The 18,551-nt window shown below is 42.5% G+C and overlaps 6 protein-coding genes and 2 non-coding genes across 9 annotated transcripts; 3 read left to right on the top strand and 5 right to left on the bottom strand.

The window, feature by feature from the left end:
- The first annotated feature begins 140 nt into the window (after nt 1-140).
- LOC6535445 (prismalin-14) lies at nt 141-599 on the top strand. Its single transcript, XM_039376393.1, has one exon. The coding sequence runs from the start codon at nt 182-184 to the stop codon at nt 560-562; it is 381 nt and encodes a 126-aa protein (XP_039232327.1). The 5' UTR covers nt 141-181; the 3' UTR covers nt 563-599.
- Nucleotides 600-734: 135 nt separating this feature from the next.
- On the top strand, nt 735-806 carry Trnap-ugg. Its single transcript has one exon. It is a non-coding gene; the product is annotated as a tRNA-Pro (tRNA).
- Nucleotides 807-1,086: 280 nt separating this feature from the next.
- Trnav-cac lies at nt 1,087-1,159 on the bottom strand. Its single transcript has one exon. It is a non-coding gene; the product is annotated as a tRNA-Val (tRNA).
- An 8,669-nt stretch (nt 1,160-9,828) lies between these two features.
- Nucleotides 9,829-10,793, bottom strand: LOC6535442 (glycine-rich protein DOT1). The gene is made up of 2 exons (XM_002096055.3): nt 10,782-10,793; nt 9,829-10,433 (listed from the first exon to the last, which is right to left on the bottom strand). Exons 1-2 carry the CDS (start codon nt 10,791-10,793, stop codon nt 9,939-9,941), a joined length of 507 nt encoding a protein of 168 aa, XP_002096091.2. The 3' UTR covers nt 9,829-9,938.
- A 604-nt stretch (nt 10,794-11,397) lies between these two features.
- LOC6539906 (neuropeptide-like protein 30) lies at nt 11,398-11,875 on the bottom strand. The gene is made up of 2 exons (XM_002086752.2): nt 11,870-11,875; nt 11,398-11,800 (listed from the first exon to the last, which is right to left on the bottom strand). Exons 1-2 carry the CDS (start codon nt 11,873-11,875, stop codon nt 11,510-11,512), a joined length of 297 nt encoding a protein of 98 aa, XP_002086788.2. The 3' UTR covers nt 11,398-11,509.
- Nucleotides 11,876-13,030: 1,155 nt separating this feature from the next.
- LOC6535440 (pupal cuticle protein Edg-91) lies at nt 13,031-13,691 on the top strand. Its single transcript, XM_002096053.4, has 2 exons — nt 13,031-13,092; nt 13,156-13,691. Exons 1-2 carry the CDS (start codon nt 13,069-13,071, stop codon nt 13,609-13,611), a joined length of 480 nt encoding a protein of 159 aa, XP_002096089.1. The 5' UTR covers nt 13,031-13,068; the 3' UTR covers nt 13,612-13,691.
- A 353-nt stretch (nt 13,692-14,044) lies between these two features.
- LOC6535439 lies at nt 14,045-15,143 on the bottom strand. The gene is made up of 2 exons (XM_002096052.3): nt 14,323-15,143; nt 14,045-14,270 (listed from the first exon to the last, which is right to left on the bottom strand). The coding sequence occupies exons 1-2, from the start codon at nt 15,076-15,078 to the stop codon at nt 14,130-14,132; spliced, it is 897 nt and encodes a 298-aa protein (XP_002096088.1). The 5' UTR covers nt 15,079-15,143; the 3' UTR covers nt 14,045-14,129.
- A 774-nt stretch (nt 15,144-15,917) lies between these two features.
- LOC6535438 (adenosine 3'-phospho 5'-phosphosulfate transporter 1) lies at nt 15,918-18,450 on the bottom strand. 2 transcript variants are annotated; one of them, XM_015191672.2, is made up of 5 exons: nt 18,204-18,450; nt 17,972-18,155; nt 16,857-17,910; nt 16,444-16,569; nt 15,918-16,362 (listed from the first exon to the last, which is right to left on the bottom strand). In XM_015191672.2, exons 2-5 carry the CDS (start codon nt 18,013-18,015, stop codon nt 16,192-16,194), a joined length of 1,395 nt encoding a protein of 464 aa, XP_015047158.2. In that variant the 5' UTR covers nt 18,016-18,155; nt 18,204-18,450; the 3' UTR covers nt 15,918-16,191. The 2 variants fall into 2 exon arrangements, with proteins under 2 accessions (XP_015047158.2, XP_002096087.2); XM_002096051.4 differs by having other exon boundaries at nt 17,972-18,149.
- Between the last annotated feature and the right edge of the window lie 101 nt (nt 18,451-18,551).

Below are 18,551 nucleotides of genomic sequence, written 5' to 3'. Positions count from 1 at the left end.
TAAACTGGTTATGAATCAAGTTTTTTCTAGTTCTTTGAACTACGCATGAAAAGGAAGTTCAGGAAGTGCTGGGCATTGCTATAAATACAGCGGTTCCAAACTTGGCAACGCTTAGATCCAATAGAGAACATGAGGCAAAACAAGGTGAGTGTGTATCATCGATACATTCACTTTAGATGACATGATTTTCCTTTCGCAGATAACGATTTTGGGTCTGACCCTACTGCTTTGCTTGGGGCTTGCACACTCACATGGTTTTGGTGGAAAGTTCGGAGGAGGTTACGCCCCTGTCTACAACAACTTTGTTCCATATCCAGTGGCCCAGCCTGTTCCAGTTCCCGTAGCTATTCCTCAACCAATTCCAGTCCCAGTCCCGCAACCAGTAGTTATTCCCATCAAACACGGATGGAAGGGCGGTCTAGGTCTAGGTGGATTTGGAGGAGGTTATGGCGGCGGTTTCGGAGGCTACCAGAACTTTGCCTCTGCCTCCTCATTTAGCTCTGCCAGTTCGTTTGGCGGTGGCTATGGAGGCTTAGGCGGTAGTATCTTTAGAAGGCGCTAGAAGTATTGTTTTATGTTTACTAAATATATATTTTAGGTTGTTACATCAGAGAAAGTATTTGCATTTGTCTCTAGAGTCAGATGGTGTATTTCTATTCACCTCAAATTGCATTCATAAAATTGCTTTGCTCTGCTCAGTTCGAAAGAGGCTAACAGCCGCGAACTCTGCATGAGGCTCAATGGTCTAGGGGTATGATTCTCGCTTTGGGTGCGAGAGGTCCCGGGTTCAAATCCCGGTTGAGCCCAGCTATATTACTTTTGTCGTTCAACCACATTTAATCATTTTTTTTTCTCAAATTTTTTCTGGGAAATTAAATAACAATTTTAACAAAGAAAAAAAAGGTTAAAACGACAGAACAATATCTAAGGATTTCAACTCCAATAGCTCATCAGAATATAGGGGCTTTTCTGAAGCATCGTCTTCAAATTATTACTTAAGGGTATTATAATATTTATTTATGGTAGCGCCTTTTTCCCAAAAATTCACCATTAAAAATGTAAAAATAAATTTAAAAAAAGGATACCTGTTTTCGCCCGGGTTCGAACCGGGGACCTTGTGCGTGTGAAGCACACGTGATAACCACTACACTACGAAAACATCATGAAAAGCAATGTTTAAGCTAACATAATATGTTATAGTGCTTACAGGACCCAAAAAGGACGACTTAACTTCCTACAATTTACAATTGGAGAAAAACATTCTTCTGTTCCTATTTATTTATTTTATTACTTTGAATAAGAAAGAATGCTCTATTTGGAAAGCCGAAGTTCTGATACACTTGCAGTATTTATATATTCTAAGAACGTAGTTATACTATATGTTGTAGTCGCCTGATTTTAATCATAATAAAACGCTATTTGTTTATTAACAAAATCTTTTGTGTATACCGAATCAGAACGTTTTGTAATCAAAATCGAGAAAGGTACATTGATATACCGTTTACTGCGTTGCAAACATCTAAATATCAACAAAAATAGGATTCACTATTACGAACACTAAACCCTCAATGATCCAAAATGGCGGTGGCGCCTTCTATGTTTTAATTATTGGTGTCGTTTCCTCTATTGTTGGTAGTCTCCAAAAATTTTCGTTAGATGGAGCCAACATGTAAAATTTACACAAAAGTCTGTAAGAGGCTCAAAACGAAGCCATTCGAATTATAGAAGGGTAACAGAGCTTTGAGTCTTTGTTGACACTACGCTTACGGAACGAGCCGGAAGTGGCAAGTATTAGGAAATTATCTTATTATCGTATTACCAAACTTGAACGTCGATGCTATTAAAATTATTCCCATTCCTTTTTCATTATTAAAAAAATTCAAGCGCCAAATTAGGCGATCACCAAACGTACATATTTTTCAATTGGCTCTGTAACATGTTTCGCCGTCTTGTTGGGACTACAGCCTTACAGTCATAAAAATGCTTACAAATAACAAATATAAATCGCCCCAAAAATCACATAACTTTTCCTTAAACTTAAAAAAAAATGAACCCTATAAATTTTGCATAATTTAAGTTACTTTAAATTTTTATTGGGTTAAGAAAAATGTTCTTATTTTTATGGTGATTTGTCCTAAATAAAGGGCGAGTCTTTCTTTATTCCAGGGTGTCTTTTCCTTGTTTTAGGGTAGGTGGACTTTGAACTATAGTTCCTCCGATCACCATTGACTGTAACTTTCTGGCCAACATAATTTTTAAAGAAGTACGGTCCAATGATTTCACCAGACCGTTAGGCGCACGCAAAGAAGTCAGTTTTTCTAGATGTAACGGTGTTTAGACATACACATTGTTTGTTGACGTCGCTATTCAACCAGGAGTGCATTTCATCGCTAAACTATAAAATAGACGTAGTCCGCTATACATATTCCGCATAAAACCATTATTTTCGCAATAAAATGCACTTTTTGCAAGCGTTGTTTAGACGTGAGTCTATGCATGTGAATTGCCAGACCAAACTGATAATAAATCACTTTACAGATGTTAAATCGGTCGCCATCTTTAACAGTAATGCCTACTTAAAGTTCTACACCTCGAAAAAAAACACACCTATAACAATATTGTGTAAAAACTCAAGCTTCTAAAGGGCAAAAAAAATATAAAATCGTACAATTATAAGTGCGAAATGCGACAATAATGCAATAATATTAATAATGCAACACAATCTCTACGAACACAGGAATTTCGACATGATGACGACACTGTGCATTCTATCTTTCTTTGTACTATCTATAAAATACAGTTTGTATAAAATTCTGTTGTGGGGGGGTGTCTTTTGTCTGGTCTGGGATGATCTGGCGCTCCCGGGGGCTCAAGCAGGCTCAGCAAATTTTTGCGTTCACACAATCTTTCTTTGTACTATATATAGGTTAAATATAAAAATCGAAATTTCTACTTCGGCGGCCACAGCCTGAGCCCGTGGCTCCAGCCGGGTATAAAATCGCATGGGGGAACACAAAGAGCGCCTACTAAAGCGTCCGGCCGCAGAACAAGCACTTGAGAATTGTAGTCATTTGTAATTTGTAGACTGCATACTTGGCGCATTCGGGTTATGTGGGGAACTTTACGCGAAACGGACCTCCTTTGTCGTGGATCAGCTGGCTAAAGTGTAGCTTAATTGGAAAAATGCAATGGGACAGAGGATGTGTATTCGAATCCCTCAAAGGACGACATATTTTTTTCAACAGCCCATTTAAGCTTACATAAGAAAAGCTTTTCTTCCTTATATTCAACCATCAGTTTATTTGTCTTCAAATATTGTCTTTTGTGTTTTAATTAGTATTAACTACATTTGAATTGTACAATCTAGTTAATAATTAACATAATACGCTTATTTTACGTTTTAGAGTTTTTGGGTATTCTGATATAATTTTGTATTTCTGTTTTGACTATAAACATTTGCATTTCCTTATAATTGATATTAATTGGATTATACGTTATTCTTTGTCATAGGTCTACGTTCCTACTTATGGATGTTGACATATTTATGTAAAAAAGTGATTTATTTTATGTATGTATGTTAACTAATTGGAGACATTTTTACGCATATTGCAATCTTAAGCATAATTTTTACACAAGTGGTATTATTATTTGAGGGTTTCCTTTGCTCTTTATAAAAAAATATACAATTACAATTAGACCTTTAATTAAATATAATTAATTATTTATTATTACATAATTGTGCTAATGTCTTTTGTTTTCTTTTTCCGGTGCCATTCTTTATACCCGGTACTCGCAGAGTAAAAGAGTATACTAGATTCGTTGAAAAGTATCTAACAGGCATAAGAAAGCTTTTCCGACCATATAAAGTGTCGATATTCTTGATCAGGATCAATAGCCGAGTCGATCTGGCCATGTTCGTCTGTCCTTCCGTTTGTCTGTCCGTCCGTCTCTGCCGTCTGAACGTCGAGATCTCAGGAACTATAAATATAGAAAGTTGACATTAAGCATGCAGACTCCAGAGACATAGACGCAGCGCAAGTTTGTAGATTCATGTTGCCGCGCCCACTCTAACGCCCACAAACCGCCGAAAACTGCCTCGCCCACACTTTTGAAAGATGTTTTGATATTTTTTTATTTTTGTATTAGTCTTGTAAATTTCCAAATTTGCCAAAAAACTTTCTGCCACGCCCAGTCTAACGCCCACAAACCGCCCAAAGCTGCTACGCCCACACTTTTGAAAAATGTTTTGATATTTTTTCATTATTGTTTTAGTCTTGTAAATTTCTATCGATTTGCCAAAAAACTTTTTGTCACGCCCACTCTAACGCCTACAAACCGCCAAAAACTGTCAGTGTTTAAGACTCTCCTTCTCCCTTCCCCTAACTGAGTAACGGGTATCAGATAGTCGGGGAAGCGTTCTTTAGCGTTCTCCCTTGTTTTATATGTATATATAATGTAGGTTAAGGAATTACAAAATATAGCAAAAAAGTTGTTAATGAATTGGAATTTATTTTCCGTCTTTCGCTTCTTTTCGCCTACGTCTTAGGACCGCATTTGTCAAAGCCAACTCCAGTTGATCATCGTTATTCTTATCCTATATGCAGATTATGTCTAATGTTTAATAAAAGGGAAACTTGCACTTCGCAAGCACTCTCAACATTCGGCTATCCTGATATGCTTTCCCCTCGAATGCATCGTCTGACAGCGACGACCAGCTATTGGGACCATCAAAACTCCCGAACATCTGGACATCATAGGCGGTATTTCCATTCTACTTAACAATCTTGTACGGGCCCAAATATTTTGGTTTAAGCTTAGGCAGCTGCCAAATTGCGTCCTTTTAATAGCGACAATAATTCTATAATTATAAATTTAAACAACTAAGTTTTGATTATAATCAATTTATTTTCCGACTGTTCCTTTTATAATTATTTGATGAAGTCGCACAATTTCGATCATAACAATAAGGTAATTATTTATTTTTAAAAAGCTGTAGTGTATACCAAATCAGATCGTTTTGTAGTCAACATCAAGAAAGGAATAGTGCTATAGTTAAATATTTCAGTCAGACGGACGTGACTTTAAATGGTTGCAAATGTATCCTTTAGTGCTTTGCAAATATTTTAAAATCAATATAAATAGGATTCACTATTGTGGCGACACTGATATATTGGTAGCGTCACCTACAAAATACTAGATTTAAGCGATACGGTAACCCTTTACATTTAAGCGTCATTCTCTGGATACGACTTGATACGCGCGCATTGTGTGTGCCTTATTATAATAAAGCTTTGTAATAAAAGATATATGTACGCAAACGAAGTAAATGGCGAAACCAACATCGCCAAAGTGGTGACCCCGACTAGCGAAAATTGTGCGAGAATCTGAAAACAATATTTCGTACTAATGTGAAATTCAAGCGCTCACTCACACACATACGTTGACCCAAGTCAATGCGCAATAGCCGTTATAATTTGCGAAATTTACAACCAAGACGCCTAAATTTCGACGACGAAAGCGATCAAGAGAATCTGTCCACCGCCATGCCGGACCCGAACCCAGATTTCTCCGCTCAAATTCGAGAACTCCAACAACAGCTCGAGGCACTTCGGACAAACGTTCCTGCGAACAGAGATGAGACGCCGCGCACGCACACACGTGTTACCGTGCATTTGCCAAAATTCACACACAACAACCCGCAATTGTGGTTTGCTCAAGTGGAGCGATCATTCCGTTTGCACCACATTGTCGACGACACTGACAAGTTCGACTTGGTGACACTGCATTTGGAAGAAGATGTGGTTTTGGCTGTGGAGGATTTGGTCACTCGTCCACCGGCAGACAACAAATACGCAGCAATCAAAACTCGCTTGCTGCAGAAGTTCGCTGAATCGCCCGAGTCAAAACTGCGACGACTACTTCAAGGAGGAGGTGCCACCGGATTAAAGCCTTCGGAAATCTTGGCAAATATGCGACGCTTGGCCCCGGATCCTGGCAGCGAAAACATCATTCACACCCTATTCCTGGCTGAGATGCCAGCCTCCATTCGTCCGCTGCTCACCGTATGGGATGAGTCGGACTTGGACAAGCTTGCGAAGATTGCAGACAAAATGCTCGAAGCCGTTAGCACGAACGCCTCGTTTGCCATCGGCACATCTTCAACTGCTGTTCCTCCAGCAAATCCGGCTACCTGCGCAGTTGCCCCTGCAGATCCTTTGAAAGAACTTTCTGACAATTTACGTTCGCTCATGCAAGATGTCACGGCATTGAAAGTTCAATGTTCAGTCAGCTGTTCCACGGGAGCAGCGTTTGCACGTCACCGATCGTACCTCCAACATCAGATACCTCATCGATTCTGGATCTGTGGTTTCAGTTGTACCTCGCACGCTGGTTAAACAGAAAACCACCCAAGCCGATCTGACGCTATACGCAGCAAACCAGACCATCATTCACACCTATGGTAGATACATAACTAATCTGGACTTGGATCTCAGACGCAACTTCACCTGGCCATTCATCATTGCGGACGTACACACACCTATAATTGGAGCAGACTTTTTAGCCGAATTCCAGCTTCTTATTGATCTCAAAAACAGATGCCTTATTGACTCGGTCACAGGACTGTCAACAACCGCGCGCCTAGCACAGGCGAATCAAACATCCGTTTCCACTGTGCAGGGAATTTCTAAATTTCGAGACCTTCTGCAAGAGTTTGTGGAAGTCACTAAACCGTCATCGAAGCATACAAAGCAACATGATGTACAACACCATATCGAAACATATGGGACCACCGTTTCTGACCAACCACGACGCTTATCTGGAGATAAACTTGCAACTGCGAAAAAGGAAATCAAATTTCTGATTGAGCAAGGCATATGTCGTCCCTCCAAAAGTCCTTGGTCCAGCCCACTCCACATGGTCACCAAAAAAGACGGTGGCTGGAGGGCATGCGGCGATTATCGTAAGCTCAACTCGATTACGATACCAGATCGCTATCCAATTGCACACATTCACGACTTCACCGAACAGCTACATGGTGGGAAAGTCTTCTCAACGCTTGATTTGGTAAAGGCGTACTACCAAATTCCCATGGCGGAAGAAGACATCCAGAAGACGGCCGTATGCACACCTTTTGGGCTCATAGAATTCCAGTACATGCTTTTCGGGTTAAAAAATGCGACACAGACGTTCCAGCGTTTTATGGACAACATTTTTCGCGGCATGGACTTCGTATATTGCTACATAGACGATATACTTATAACTTCGAAATCGATCGCCGAACACGAAGAACATCTTCGAGCAGTGTTATCAGTCCTGCAGAAACACGGACTAGGCATCAATCTGAGCAAATGTCAACTACCGCAAACGCAAGTTAATTTTCTCAGCTACACGATTAACGAACACGGCATCAAACCACCGTCCAGTCGCATCGATGCCATCCTCAATTATGCTCGTCCTGAAACTTTCAGCCAACTAGGCCGTTTCTTAGGCGTTATAAACTACTATCGAAGATGCCTACCTCGATCTTCGCACACTCAGGCACCGCTGTCCGCGCTGTTAAGAAATGTAAAGAAGAACGACCAACGACAAATCATCTGGACTACAGAACTCATGTCAGCCTTCGAGAGTTGCAAGCAGAGCATAGCAGACGCAGCGCTCTTATCATTTCCTGCACCGAAATCTGAACTACAGCTGGTTTGTGACGCATCGGACCTCGCAATCGGAGCAGTTCTGGAACAACGCACTAGTCATGACTGGCAACCTCTAGGATTTTTCTCCAAGAAGCTCACCGACACTGAGAGAAATTATTCCACGTACGACCGAGAGCTACTTGCCATATACGAGGCAATCAAATATTTCAGACACCTCGTCGATGCACGCATTTTTGTGATAAAGACTGATCACAAGCCATTGGTTTACGCATTCCAACAGCGCCCTGAAAAAGCATCACCTCGACAGCTGCGGCATTTAAATTATATTTCGCAATTTTCGACAACCATCCTTCACATAAAAGGAACAGAAAATATAGTCGCAGACGCTTTTTGCGAGGCGCAACTCGAGGAGGAGCAAGCCTCAGATTTTGAGTTGACACGCATCTTAAAGCTGAAGAAAGTTTGTTTTGGTGGAGAAAATTCAATATACTGTGACGTATCCACACCAAATCTCCGTCCTTTTGTACCGCAATCTCTTCGCAAACAGGCTTTCTCATATATCCACAATCTTTCGCATCCCAGACAGAAGTTTGTCTGGCCTTCGATGAACAAAGATGTCCTCAAATGGTGTAGATTTTGTCTCCCATGCCAGCGCTCCAAAATTCACAAGCACAATCACCTTCAGCCGGAGAAGATCGCTGTGCCAAATGGAAGATTCGTCCACGTCCACCTAGATATAGTTGTTATGCCTTTACAACAAAACTATCGCTATTGTCTTACAATGATTGACCGTTTCTCACGATGGCCAGAAGCAGTACCACTCACTAATATCACGGCCGATACGATAGCCATGGCGTTCTGGACACACTGGATATCCCGTTTTGGATCACCCAAAACAATCACTACTGATCAAGACGCGCAGTTTGAATCTGCAGTTTTCAAACAACTAGCCAACCTGATCGGAAGCAAGCATATTCACACTACGGCCTACCATCCGCAATCAAACGGACTTATAGAGAGGTGGCACAGATCCTTCAAATCGTCCTTGATGTGCAGCAGTGGCACGCCGTGGCCTCAACTATTACCAACTGTGCTACTTGGCCTTCGTACCTGTTTCAAAGAAGACATAAAATCATCTGCAGCTGAAATGTTATACGGAGTACCAATTCGACTGCCAAACGAATTCTTCGCCAACATGGATGAAACTGTGGATCCTACGACATTCCTGAGCAGTTTTCGAGAGCACATGCAGAAAATTCGACCAACTCCCACATCGCAACATATTAAAGAAAAAATGTTCCTACTGAAGGGAATTGACAAATGCACCCATGTATTTCTCCGCATAGACGCAGTAAAGCAACCTCTGGAGCCTCCTTACACCGGACCGTACGAAATCATCAAACGCGACAACGACCGAGTTTTCACCATACGAATCGACGGGAAGGACTCAGCAGTATCAGTCGACCGCCTGAAGCCTGTTTTCCTAGTCAAGGACGACAAGCAGTTCGTTAGACAAGGTAAACACAATTGCGAACGGTTTATAAAAACTTGTTTATTTCCTACGTAAATGGACAAATTAATTATATCTAAATAACAGTCATTATACCCGTTACTCGTAGAGTAAAAGGGTATACTAGATTCGTTGAAAAGTATGTAACAGGCAGAAGGAAGCGTTTCCGACCATATAAAGTATATATATTCTTGATCAGGATCAGTAGCCGAGTCGATTTGGCCATGTCTGTCTGTCCGTCGGTCTGTCCGTCTGTCAGTCCGTATGAACGTCGAGCTCTCAGGAACTACAAAAGCTAGAAAGTTGAGATTAAGCATACAGGCTCCAGGGACATAGACGCAGCGCACGTTTGTCGAATCATGCTGCCACGCCCACAAACCGCCCAAAACTGCCACGCCCACACTTTTGAAAAATGTTTTGATATTTTTTCATTTTGGTGTTGGTGTTGTAAATTTCTATTGATTTGTCAAAAAACTTTTTGCCACGCCCACTCTAGGGCCCACAAACCGCCCAAAGCTGCTGCGCCCACACTTTTGAAAAATGTTTTGATATTTTTTCATTTTTGTATTAGTCTTGTAAATTTTTATCGATTTGTCAAACAACTTTTTGCCACGCCCACTCTAACGCCCAAAACCGTCAGTGTTGAAGACCTTCTTCGCACTTTCACTAGCTGAGTAACGGGTATCAGATAGTCGGAAAACTCGACTATAGCGTTCCCTCTTGTTTTTGATTCTGATGGCTAGGACATGAATAATCACTAATAACATTACTGTACCCTATTTTTTCCACTGGCCACCTCCACCACCGTAACTGGATCCTTCACTGTAATGGCTTTCGTGGTACTCATGGTGTTCATAGCCGCTGCTCCTACCGTATCCACCGCCGTAACCTCCACCGTATCCTCCACCGTATCCTCCGCCGTATCCTCCGCCGAATCCTCCGCCATATCCTCCGCCATGTCCTCCGCCATATCCTCCTCCAAGACCGCCTCCCAGACCCCCAACATGGCTTCCTAATCCAGCTAATCCAGCGCCCAACTTAGCGCCCACAGCCGCACCGAGTCCAAATCCAGCTGCTCCACCCACCAATCCGCTTTTTAGGCCCAGAAGCTTGGGAGTGCGAACCTTGAGACCCACAAAGCCGGCATGAGGTCCCTTAAAGGCTAGTAATTTAACTTTTCCAGCAGCAGTTTCATCAAGGTTGATGAGGAAACAAACTCCCAGTAAAAGTAATAAAGGTGTAGGCTGCAATTTGAATAATGGAAATGAAAACTAAAGCGGATGTCAAAATATATTACCCTACAACTAAATATTAATTTTATTGATTTGAACGGTGTTCTTGATGTACTATAAATCTTTTAAAGCAATAACTTTATTGACTTCTACTGAAATAATTTGCAAAACTAATATTTGTAGATTTTTACGCAGTTTTATATCAATTGGATTTTAATACTTTTGGCAGTTTATTATTTTGTTATGGCTTTTTACGGCTTTTTTTTATCAATTGGAAATAAATTATTAATACTTTTTGCAGTTTATTATTTTGTTATGGCTTTTTCATTTTTTATAATCACTTCCTTACAACACTTGTTTCTTCTAAAACTGAAATCCATCACTTACAATTATTCGCATTTTGTCGTTTTAACGTGGCTTAAGCGCAACTTTAAATGATTAAATCTGTTTTGGAATCAACACAGGTCTTCTTATGTCTTAAAACGATTATATCTTGTTGTAAACTTCAAGTTCAACTGTTTGGGCCGATGACGAAGCTAGTATTTCGGCTTAGACTTGGACAACGACGCGTGATCAATTGAAGCGGCTGCGCGTCAGTCGACGCGTTTTTATCTCGCAGACGCTTTTTCTTTTTCTGAGCGGTTCGAATCGCCCTTATGCAATAAGCCGTTGAAGAGGTTTGGTTTGTATGGGCTTTTGTTGTTGTCGCCGATGTGAACTTCAGGCTATGGCTTATATATGCCTTATGCATGCGATTTGCCCCTGAAAATTTCAGGTTTTTTGAGAGCAACAAGAGTAAAGTTGGGCATGAGAAAAGAAATGTAAAAATAAATGAGCAGAAAACATATGAATGTCAATGGGAAACGTGACATAAATTTTGCTAGCTTAGAAGAGAAAAAGAACTTAGATACAAATTTGAGAAATATCTAATATTACCAAATGTATAATCAGCATTTAAATGAAATGTGATAGGAAACATGCAAATAGTAAACACTTGAGTGAATCACATTGGGTATTTTCGTTTTATTGACCTCCATCACATTAAAAGCCAAATAAAGAAATCAAACAAAACAGGGACAGAAATTTCCAGCAGCTACGACTTGTTTTTTCCCAACTCATCTACCGAATGGGTAACCGCCGTAGTAGCCAGAAGATCCGTAGTTGTTGTAGTTGCTGAACTGGTTGTACTGCTGCTGATAGCCCCCACCGTATCCTCCGTATCCCCCATATCCTGGGTATCCGAATCCTTGATATCCTCCCGCACTGCTGCTCGCTGCGGCACTGGCTGAGGCATAGCTTCCCCCAAATCCTCCATAACTTCCGTATCCTGCGAATCCATATCCAAATTGGGGGGCACTCAAAGCTCCGGCTACCAGGCAGCTCAACAGGAAAGACAATGAGAGGAACTGCAAAGTATTTCAAAGATTCCAAATTAACGATTTAGTCCGAGCAGCTACAATTTATGGTGCTCCCACCTTCATGGTTGGCAAAAACTCAATGGCAACTGATTAAAATTTGCCATTCTTATAGTCGCCGAAAAACGGAAGTAAAGTTCGCAAGTAATTACAATAATGAGATTTGTCATAATTACAGAACAAATGCGAGACTATAATCATTAGTACAGCGCCACTTAGACAACTTTGAATATTGAAATACCTATTGGGGTTCATTAAACCTAGTCACGCGCAACAGACTAAATTTCTTCGATAAAATATAACTATACCTAAGTATAAATGTAATTGTAATAATAGTATTTGAATTTGTATAACAAATCCATAAATAGATGTTTCCATGCTGTCCTTGCTGTTTCAGGTGAATAAACTGAAAACGAAAGTGAGGGCGTAGCAATTGACCAGAATAAACAAAACAAGTTGGGCACATAAATACGTAGTTGTCATTAGTCATATATATAGTCAGATCTGCCGGAATAGCAGAAGTAACAAGTGCTAATGAGCCAGACGAATGCGGACCAGTCTTATCTCTCATCCCGACCTGCTTCGTTGCACGTTCATCGCTGAAGTTTGTGGCCTAAGTCATCTGTTTTGCATGCTAGTGGATTGCGATGATGTTTAATACCCTTACCATGAGCAGTTTGGTTTAACCCTGCTATCGCAGCCCACTAAGAGAAATAATTTATCAAAATTAATGTTACTATAATATTATTATATTATATAAAACAGTTGATTCGGATTTAAAGTTAAAATATTTTACGTTTAAATTATAAATTTTTAAAGTGCAGAGTCATCTATCGGTTTCGGTGGAATTTTAAATTCGTATTTCAGCATTTTCTGGTTGGTCTTGAAAACGCCGGGTGATTGTAGTATGCGATCGCTTCAGTGATTACTTTTATTGGGTTTTCCACGATCTTGCTCGGACCGCAACTAAAGACAGCACTCAAAAAAATTATAATTTAGTTTTGGGGCTGTGAGTTCGAAAAATTAACGCGTTCTGAGGCCCAGTGAAGCAGTGCCAGGCAAAGTGTCTCTTGGGGATTCCAAAATTACGTCACAAACTGGTTTCGCTTTCGCTGTGTTTGTTCTGCAATTTACGTAGAATCACTTGGCAATGCGTAGCGCGTACTTGAGCTTCTTGGCCGGATCGAAGTGGCGGTATAAAAGCGGTGGGCACTCCACAATTGCAATTTAGTTTTGTCCAAGAAGCGCTCATTATCGCAATGGCTCTGGTTCGTGTGAGTTGCGTAAGTCCGGCTGCTATTTCCGCTCCGATTGGAATGCACTGAATCGATTTGGTTACCTTGCAGATGCTGGCCCTTTTGCTGATTGCCGGCCAAGGCCAGGCGGCGCCCGTCAAGGCCGAAGGTCGCACCTTGGGCCTTCTGGGCGGTGGATTTGGCGGCAGTGTGGGCCTTAGTGCCGGCATCGGAGTGGGTGGTGGCCTGTATAGCGGATTCGGAGGCGGTGGCTATCCCAGTGGCTATGCCAGTGGCTACCCAGGCGGCTATGGTGGTGGCTACTCAGACTACCCCGGGTACGGCAGCGGTGGCTTCGGAGGCGGCTACTATCCAGGAGGAGGTTACTCCGGTTTCGGACACAGGCCTCACCACCACGGAGGATACTATCCGGGCGGTGGATCTTACTACAATCAGGGCGGATCCTATGGCGGCCACTATAGTCAGTCGCAGTACTCCAATGGATATTACGGAGGCGGTGGTTATGGTGGCGGTGGCTATGGAGGCAATGGCTTCTTTGGAAAGTAAAGATGCCAGATCTTACCGCCGAAACAGTAAAGTACTTGTGATGGACACTTTGTAGTTTGTAAATAAACGAAGACACATAACCAGATTTAGTAAGTTCAATTCAAGACACTCCAAATCCGGTTTTCCTGTTGGAAATATTGTCCTTGGCGCTGCCTTTGTGGTTATTCTCTCACTTATTTTTATGAAGCAGACGCGACGTGCATAAATTTAATGGCCAAAGATTTATGCGCAAGCCTGACAAATCCATTGCCTCGCAATTATCTGGGAATTCCTAGAGTTTATCTTGCTGGAACGCCAAACATACGACTCCCATTAACTGCTTGGCAATTATTTTAAGTAAACTTTACCGCTACCCTTAACACCAATATATATTTATACAAGCTGTCCTTTTATTTGTAAGGAATCTTCGTTAAATAATGGTAAACGTATGTCGTACATAAAATCGCTACTATTATTGCATAAAAACTATTTACACTAAAATGTACATATCGCTGCATACAAATTCGATTTGTAGCTCCTTATCCGTAGCTGCTTCGCTGATCCCTTGACCGATAGCCTCCAGTTTGGTAAACTGGCTGCACCTGACCCGTCAACTGCTGAATGATTCCGTTTACTGTGGTGGCCACGCCTCCGACTAGTTGCGCAGGTGTCACAGGAGGCTGGAATAAATAAATTTAAAGATTCGGAATACATTTAAGATATTAAACTTACCGCTCCCGCCGAATCGTAGTACACACGATTCGGAACAGGTCGCCTCACTGGCGGAGGTGCCGCATAGTTGGGATCCACTTCAGGGTCGCTCTGCGCATCTCCAGCCGGGCGAACTGGATCTCTAAGGGGATCCCTGACAGGAACACCTGGCACCACTGCAGAGTTCAGAATTCCCGGAGCGAAGAGCGACAGCCAGGTGGCAAATGGAGCGTACGGACGCACTGGCACTGGAATGGGTTGTACAGGGGGTAGAGGATCTGACAAAAGACCTCCGCCCAATCCACCTCCTCCGTAGCCGCGACATCCTCCGGGGTAGACTTTGACCACATTCACGTCGAAAAGAAAGCGACCCTGTTCCTTCTGACTCTGACCACCTTTAGCATCGCGACCAAACGGGGAGCAGGGGCCGCCGCCGTATCCTCCATATCCGCCGTATCCTCCGTATCCACCATATCCGCCATAACCTCCCAGGTAGGGCCTGGCCAACCTCTTGAGCTTCTTTTTAAGTAGCAGTGTGCGTTCGTCACCGGATTCATCCAACTCCTGATTGGAAGCACCTGCAAACTTGGCATTCTCCTTGTCCGATTTGTTGGTGGTACTTTCGTCCCTGGCCTTCCGGCTGGCCAAGGAGCTATAAGAATTCCCGGAATACGATGTGGAGTAGGCCCTCCGGCGGGGATACTCGTAACTATAGGTGCGCGGATAGGCCAACGAATAGCCCAAGCCTCCCAGAAGGAGTAGAAGGAACAGTTTCATGTTGGAAACTCGATTCTATTGCTGAAACACTTCTGCACGCTCGGCGGGATGGGCACAAACTATTCCTCTAATGCGGAGTACGCCCCAACTTATCACCTTGCCCGTGCGCGAAAAAGCCACCTCGAGTTTGGCAAATTGGTTGCTTTTCCCTTAGAAGGCAGGCAGACACCGGCGATATTGCATAATGCCCTATTTTATTGGCAATTTTTCCAGGGCATTGTTTTGATATGGTAATTCAGGCCGCCCACCCGAGCCACCGGCATCATCAACCTCATCATCATCAGTATAATCGCCCACATAGCACAACAATAGCCTAGTAAAAACATGTTACACTCGGCGACTCATGTGCATTGACCTGAACCAAGCGATGGAAGCTCTCACCCATTGCTGTTTTGGCCAAAACCACGTTTCTGCCAAAAATGTAACTCGAAAGTGGGTCAATGTCGAGTTTACCGACCGCACCAAGTATCGCTAAGATGGGAGCCAAGCTAATTAGGTTTTGGGGAATGCACGGATGCTCCTCACATTAATCAATTTTTGACGCTCTGCACAGCTATTAATGCCTAATAAAAATTGTCAGCAAATAAGCCCTGTTAAAGTAATATACAGAGTATGAATAAAAATATGAATCATCTAATGCCTGTTTCGAAGCAAAATTAAAATTAGAAATCATTTTACAAATTTTAGTCCGTTTAGTGAAGCCGTTTTTGGATAAGCAATTTACCAAACACGGAAAATAGAAATCGAATTCTCAGAAATACCTTTTAGCTAAAGATTCCATTCAAAATAGTGGGACTTAACGTTAATCGGTTTTCAAATGAAAAATAAAAAATACAATATTTAACTTCTTTAGAAAACTGTAATTATTGCAGAAAACATAAAAATGTTTACTTCAGCACACGAATCACTCGTTAGACGTCTACGCTTACGATTAAGATACAAGTTTACATTTAACTTAGGACTATAAAAACAAAACTATACAATTTTTGGAGAGTCCGAGCAGCCTCTGTTTGGGCTTTGGAAGTTGGATCTTCCATGGGCTACCATGAGCACAATAAAAAGGGTGAGCCTGGAAGTCTGTGCGTTTTATTTGAGGGGATTCCACGTCCCTAGTTAGACAGCCATTTTGGGTTTGTTACCCTCTGCCCGTTTCCGAATCGCCCTCAATCGCTGGGTGCAGTAGACCCTTAGGAAGATGGCCACGAAGACGATCAGAACCCCGAAGATGCCCAACAGCGAAATGCTGTGCTGGTAGATGAAGCAGGAGAGCATGATGGCCACCGCCTATGGGAAGCAGAATTAAATTTTTCATAAGCACGCAGTTGAATAAACAAACCCCCTTTCTACTTTTTCTAAATAACTCACCTGACGCAGTGTCATTATTATGGTAAACACAACTGGGCCGAAGACATCAATTGTGTGATAGATAAACAATTGGCCGACCGCTGAGCAAACAGAAAGCACAACCATATCAAATACGAACTTAGGATGCTGGAAAAATACAAAAGAACGTGAGGTAGGACCATCTGGTGTCTTACATATGTCTGCTTCAAAACCCTTTTTTTTCAAATTCATTCGCTATTTCTATGCTTCTATGAAAGTACATAAACCAAGTAATGGCTTATATACTTACAAATGTACGAATTTGGGTTACGCTAACAGAAAATAAACAAATCAAATATTCAGAACAAGCTACGCTATTTTTGTTGAATAGTGATATCACTTGAGTATTGATATTGATTTAATGTGTCTGTCGATGTATCTTTTTAAATATTTACCTCTGTGGCAAATGCCAAGGAGTCCATGAATCCTCCCTGCATGGACAGCGAGGCTCCAGTGAAGATGGAGGAAAACAAGTTGACGCCGCACATCATTTGCAACGGAGTCATGGCGTAGCTCTTGAAAAGCGATCCCTGCCAATTGGCAGTGAAACTGTCGAAGACCATGTACATGGAGAGCAGGAAGATGCCCGTGAGCGTAGTCACTCCGCTGGCCTTGCTGCTGTCCGAGGAGCCGCTCATAAAGAAGATCATGCCCAGCGATATAAGCAGGGCCGTCACATACTCGTAACTCTCATACTTCGCTTTGGACATAAGTTTGCCCATCAGCATCACGGGTATAATCTTGCACGACTTGGCAAGCACCTGGGTGGGAAAGTTGACAAACTTCAGGGCCTCGTACTGAAACCATGCGCTCATTATGTTCGAGAAGGAGGCATAGGAGTATTTGTACAGAGGTGCACGGTGTCGCACAGGTGAGGGCTGCCATTGTAGATAGGCCAGCGCCACGAGAAAAGCCAGCAGACGATTGGAAAACACTAGGAACTGAGAATCCTTAAACTTGGCACTTTCTCCAGCAAAATTAAAATAGTTTTGTGTCATTATCTTCTCCTGTAACACACCCCAGGTAAGATAGGAGATCATCAGGCCACCAAAGCACCATAACAGTTGCACGGCCTCCTGGGAACTCGTTCGCTTAGCTGCCGTAGAGGCCGCCTGACGTTCCTTATCCGCGGCGCTGCTCCCTGCATCCAATTGATCGTATCCAGAGTTACCTGTTATACACATATTGATAGCTCTGTGCAGAAATGTCTTGTTGCCCCTTTCCAGGTAGTTAATCCTGCCGACATATTTGTAGATTAAGTACCCCGGCACAAAGACGCAGCTATAGCCAAAGCAATTGACCAGCAACTTAAGGAACCAAGCGTAGTCCGAGCTCTGCGACTCCACCAGCTGGGAAAGGGTAACATCCTGGTTGTAGTAGCCTCCTAGGGAGGCTCTCAGCAGATCCGAGAAGAAGTGTATGACCAGCAGGCTGACCACGATGAAAGAGCTGTCCAGAGTTAAAGGGCGGAATTGGTCTACTTTTATTGGTAATTTCGTTGGACTCTCACCATATAACCAGCTCTGGAACCCGACCCATCTTATAGGTGTACATGTGGCGCGTTTCGTTTGCTTTCTCGGATTGAATGCCCAGTGCTGCTGACTCGAAAGATTCAGCGATTCCTATTGAACCCGCGGGCGATAATCTATTCCCAGTCAAGTGTCAAGAGTTCAACAACCGGCGCGGCTCTGAAACTAGTTTTCGCATGATTTGCACACTTCATGTCGGCATCTTCTAATTACCATATCCCGAGTTTGTTTACAGTCGGTTGCCAGATGTGCGTGCGGTGCGTTTGGAGCTTCAGAGTGTTCTGTGCTGGACGTCCAACGGAGTGGGTTTCCGGGGGAATTGGGCTCGGGCAGCCGGCACTAGCTCTCAGGCCAGCTGCTCAAACATTCTGCAGTTATTTGGCTGCCAGCAAGTAGTCGGATTGCCAAATAATTTACGATGGTAACCAATACGTTACCAGTATGACCGCGCTGATAGCGATAAAAAATACCATGCGCGCTAAAAATATATTCCATTCGAGGTATTCCCTAATATTTTCAATCACTAATCGTTGAGTTTTTAGTTTTTTGTTTTGCAACTTT

Source organism: Drosophila yakuba, chromosome 3R (assembly GCF_016746365.2).
Source record: "Drosophila yakuba strain Tai18E2 chromosome 3R, Prin_Dyak_Tai18E2_2.1, whole genome shotgun sequence".
NCBI lineage: Eukaryota > Metazoa > Arthropoda > Insecta > Diptera > Drosophilidae > Drosophila > Drosophila yakuba.
Note: the sequence above shows the minus strand (reverse complement) of the source record. Positions and strands in the feature narration are given on the sequence as shown.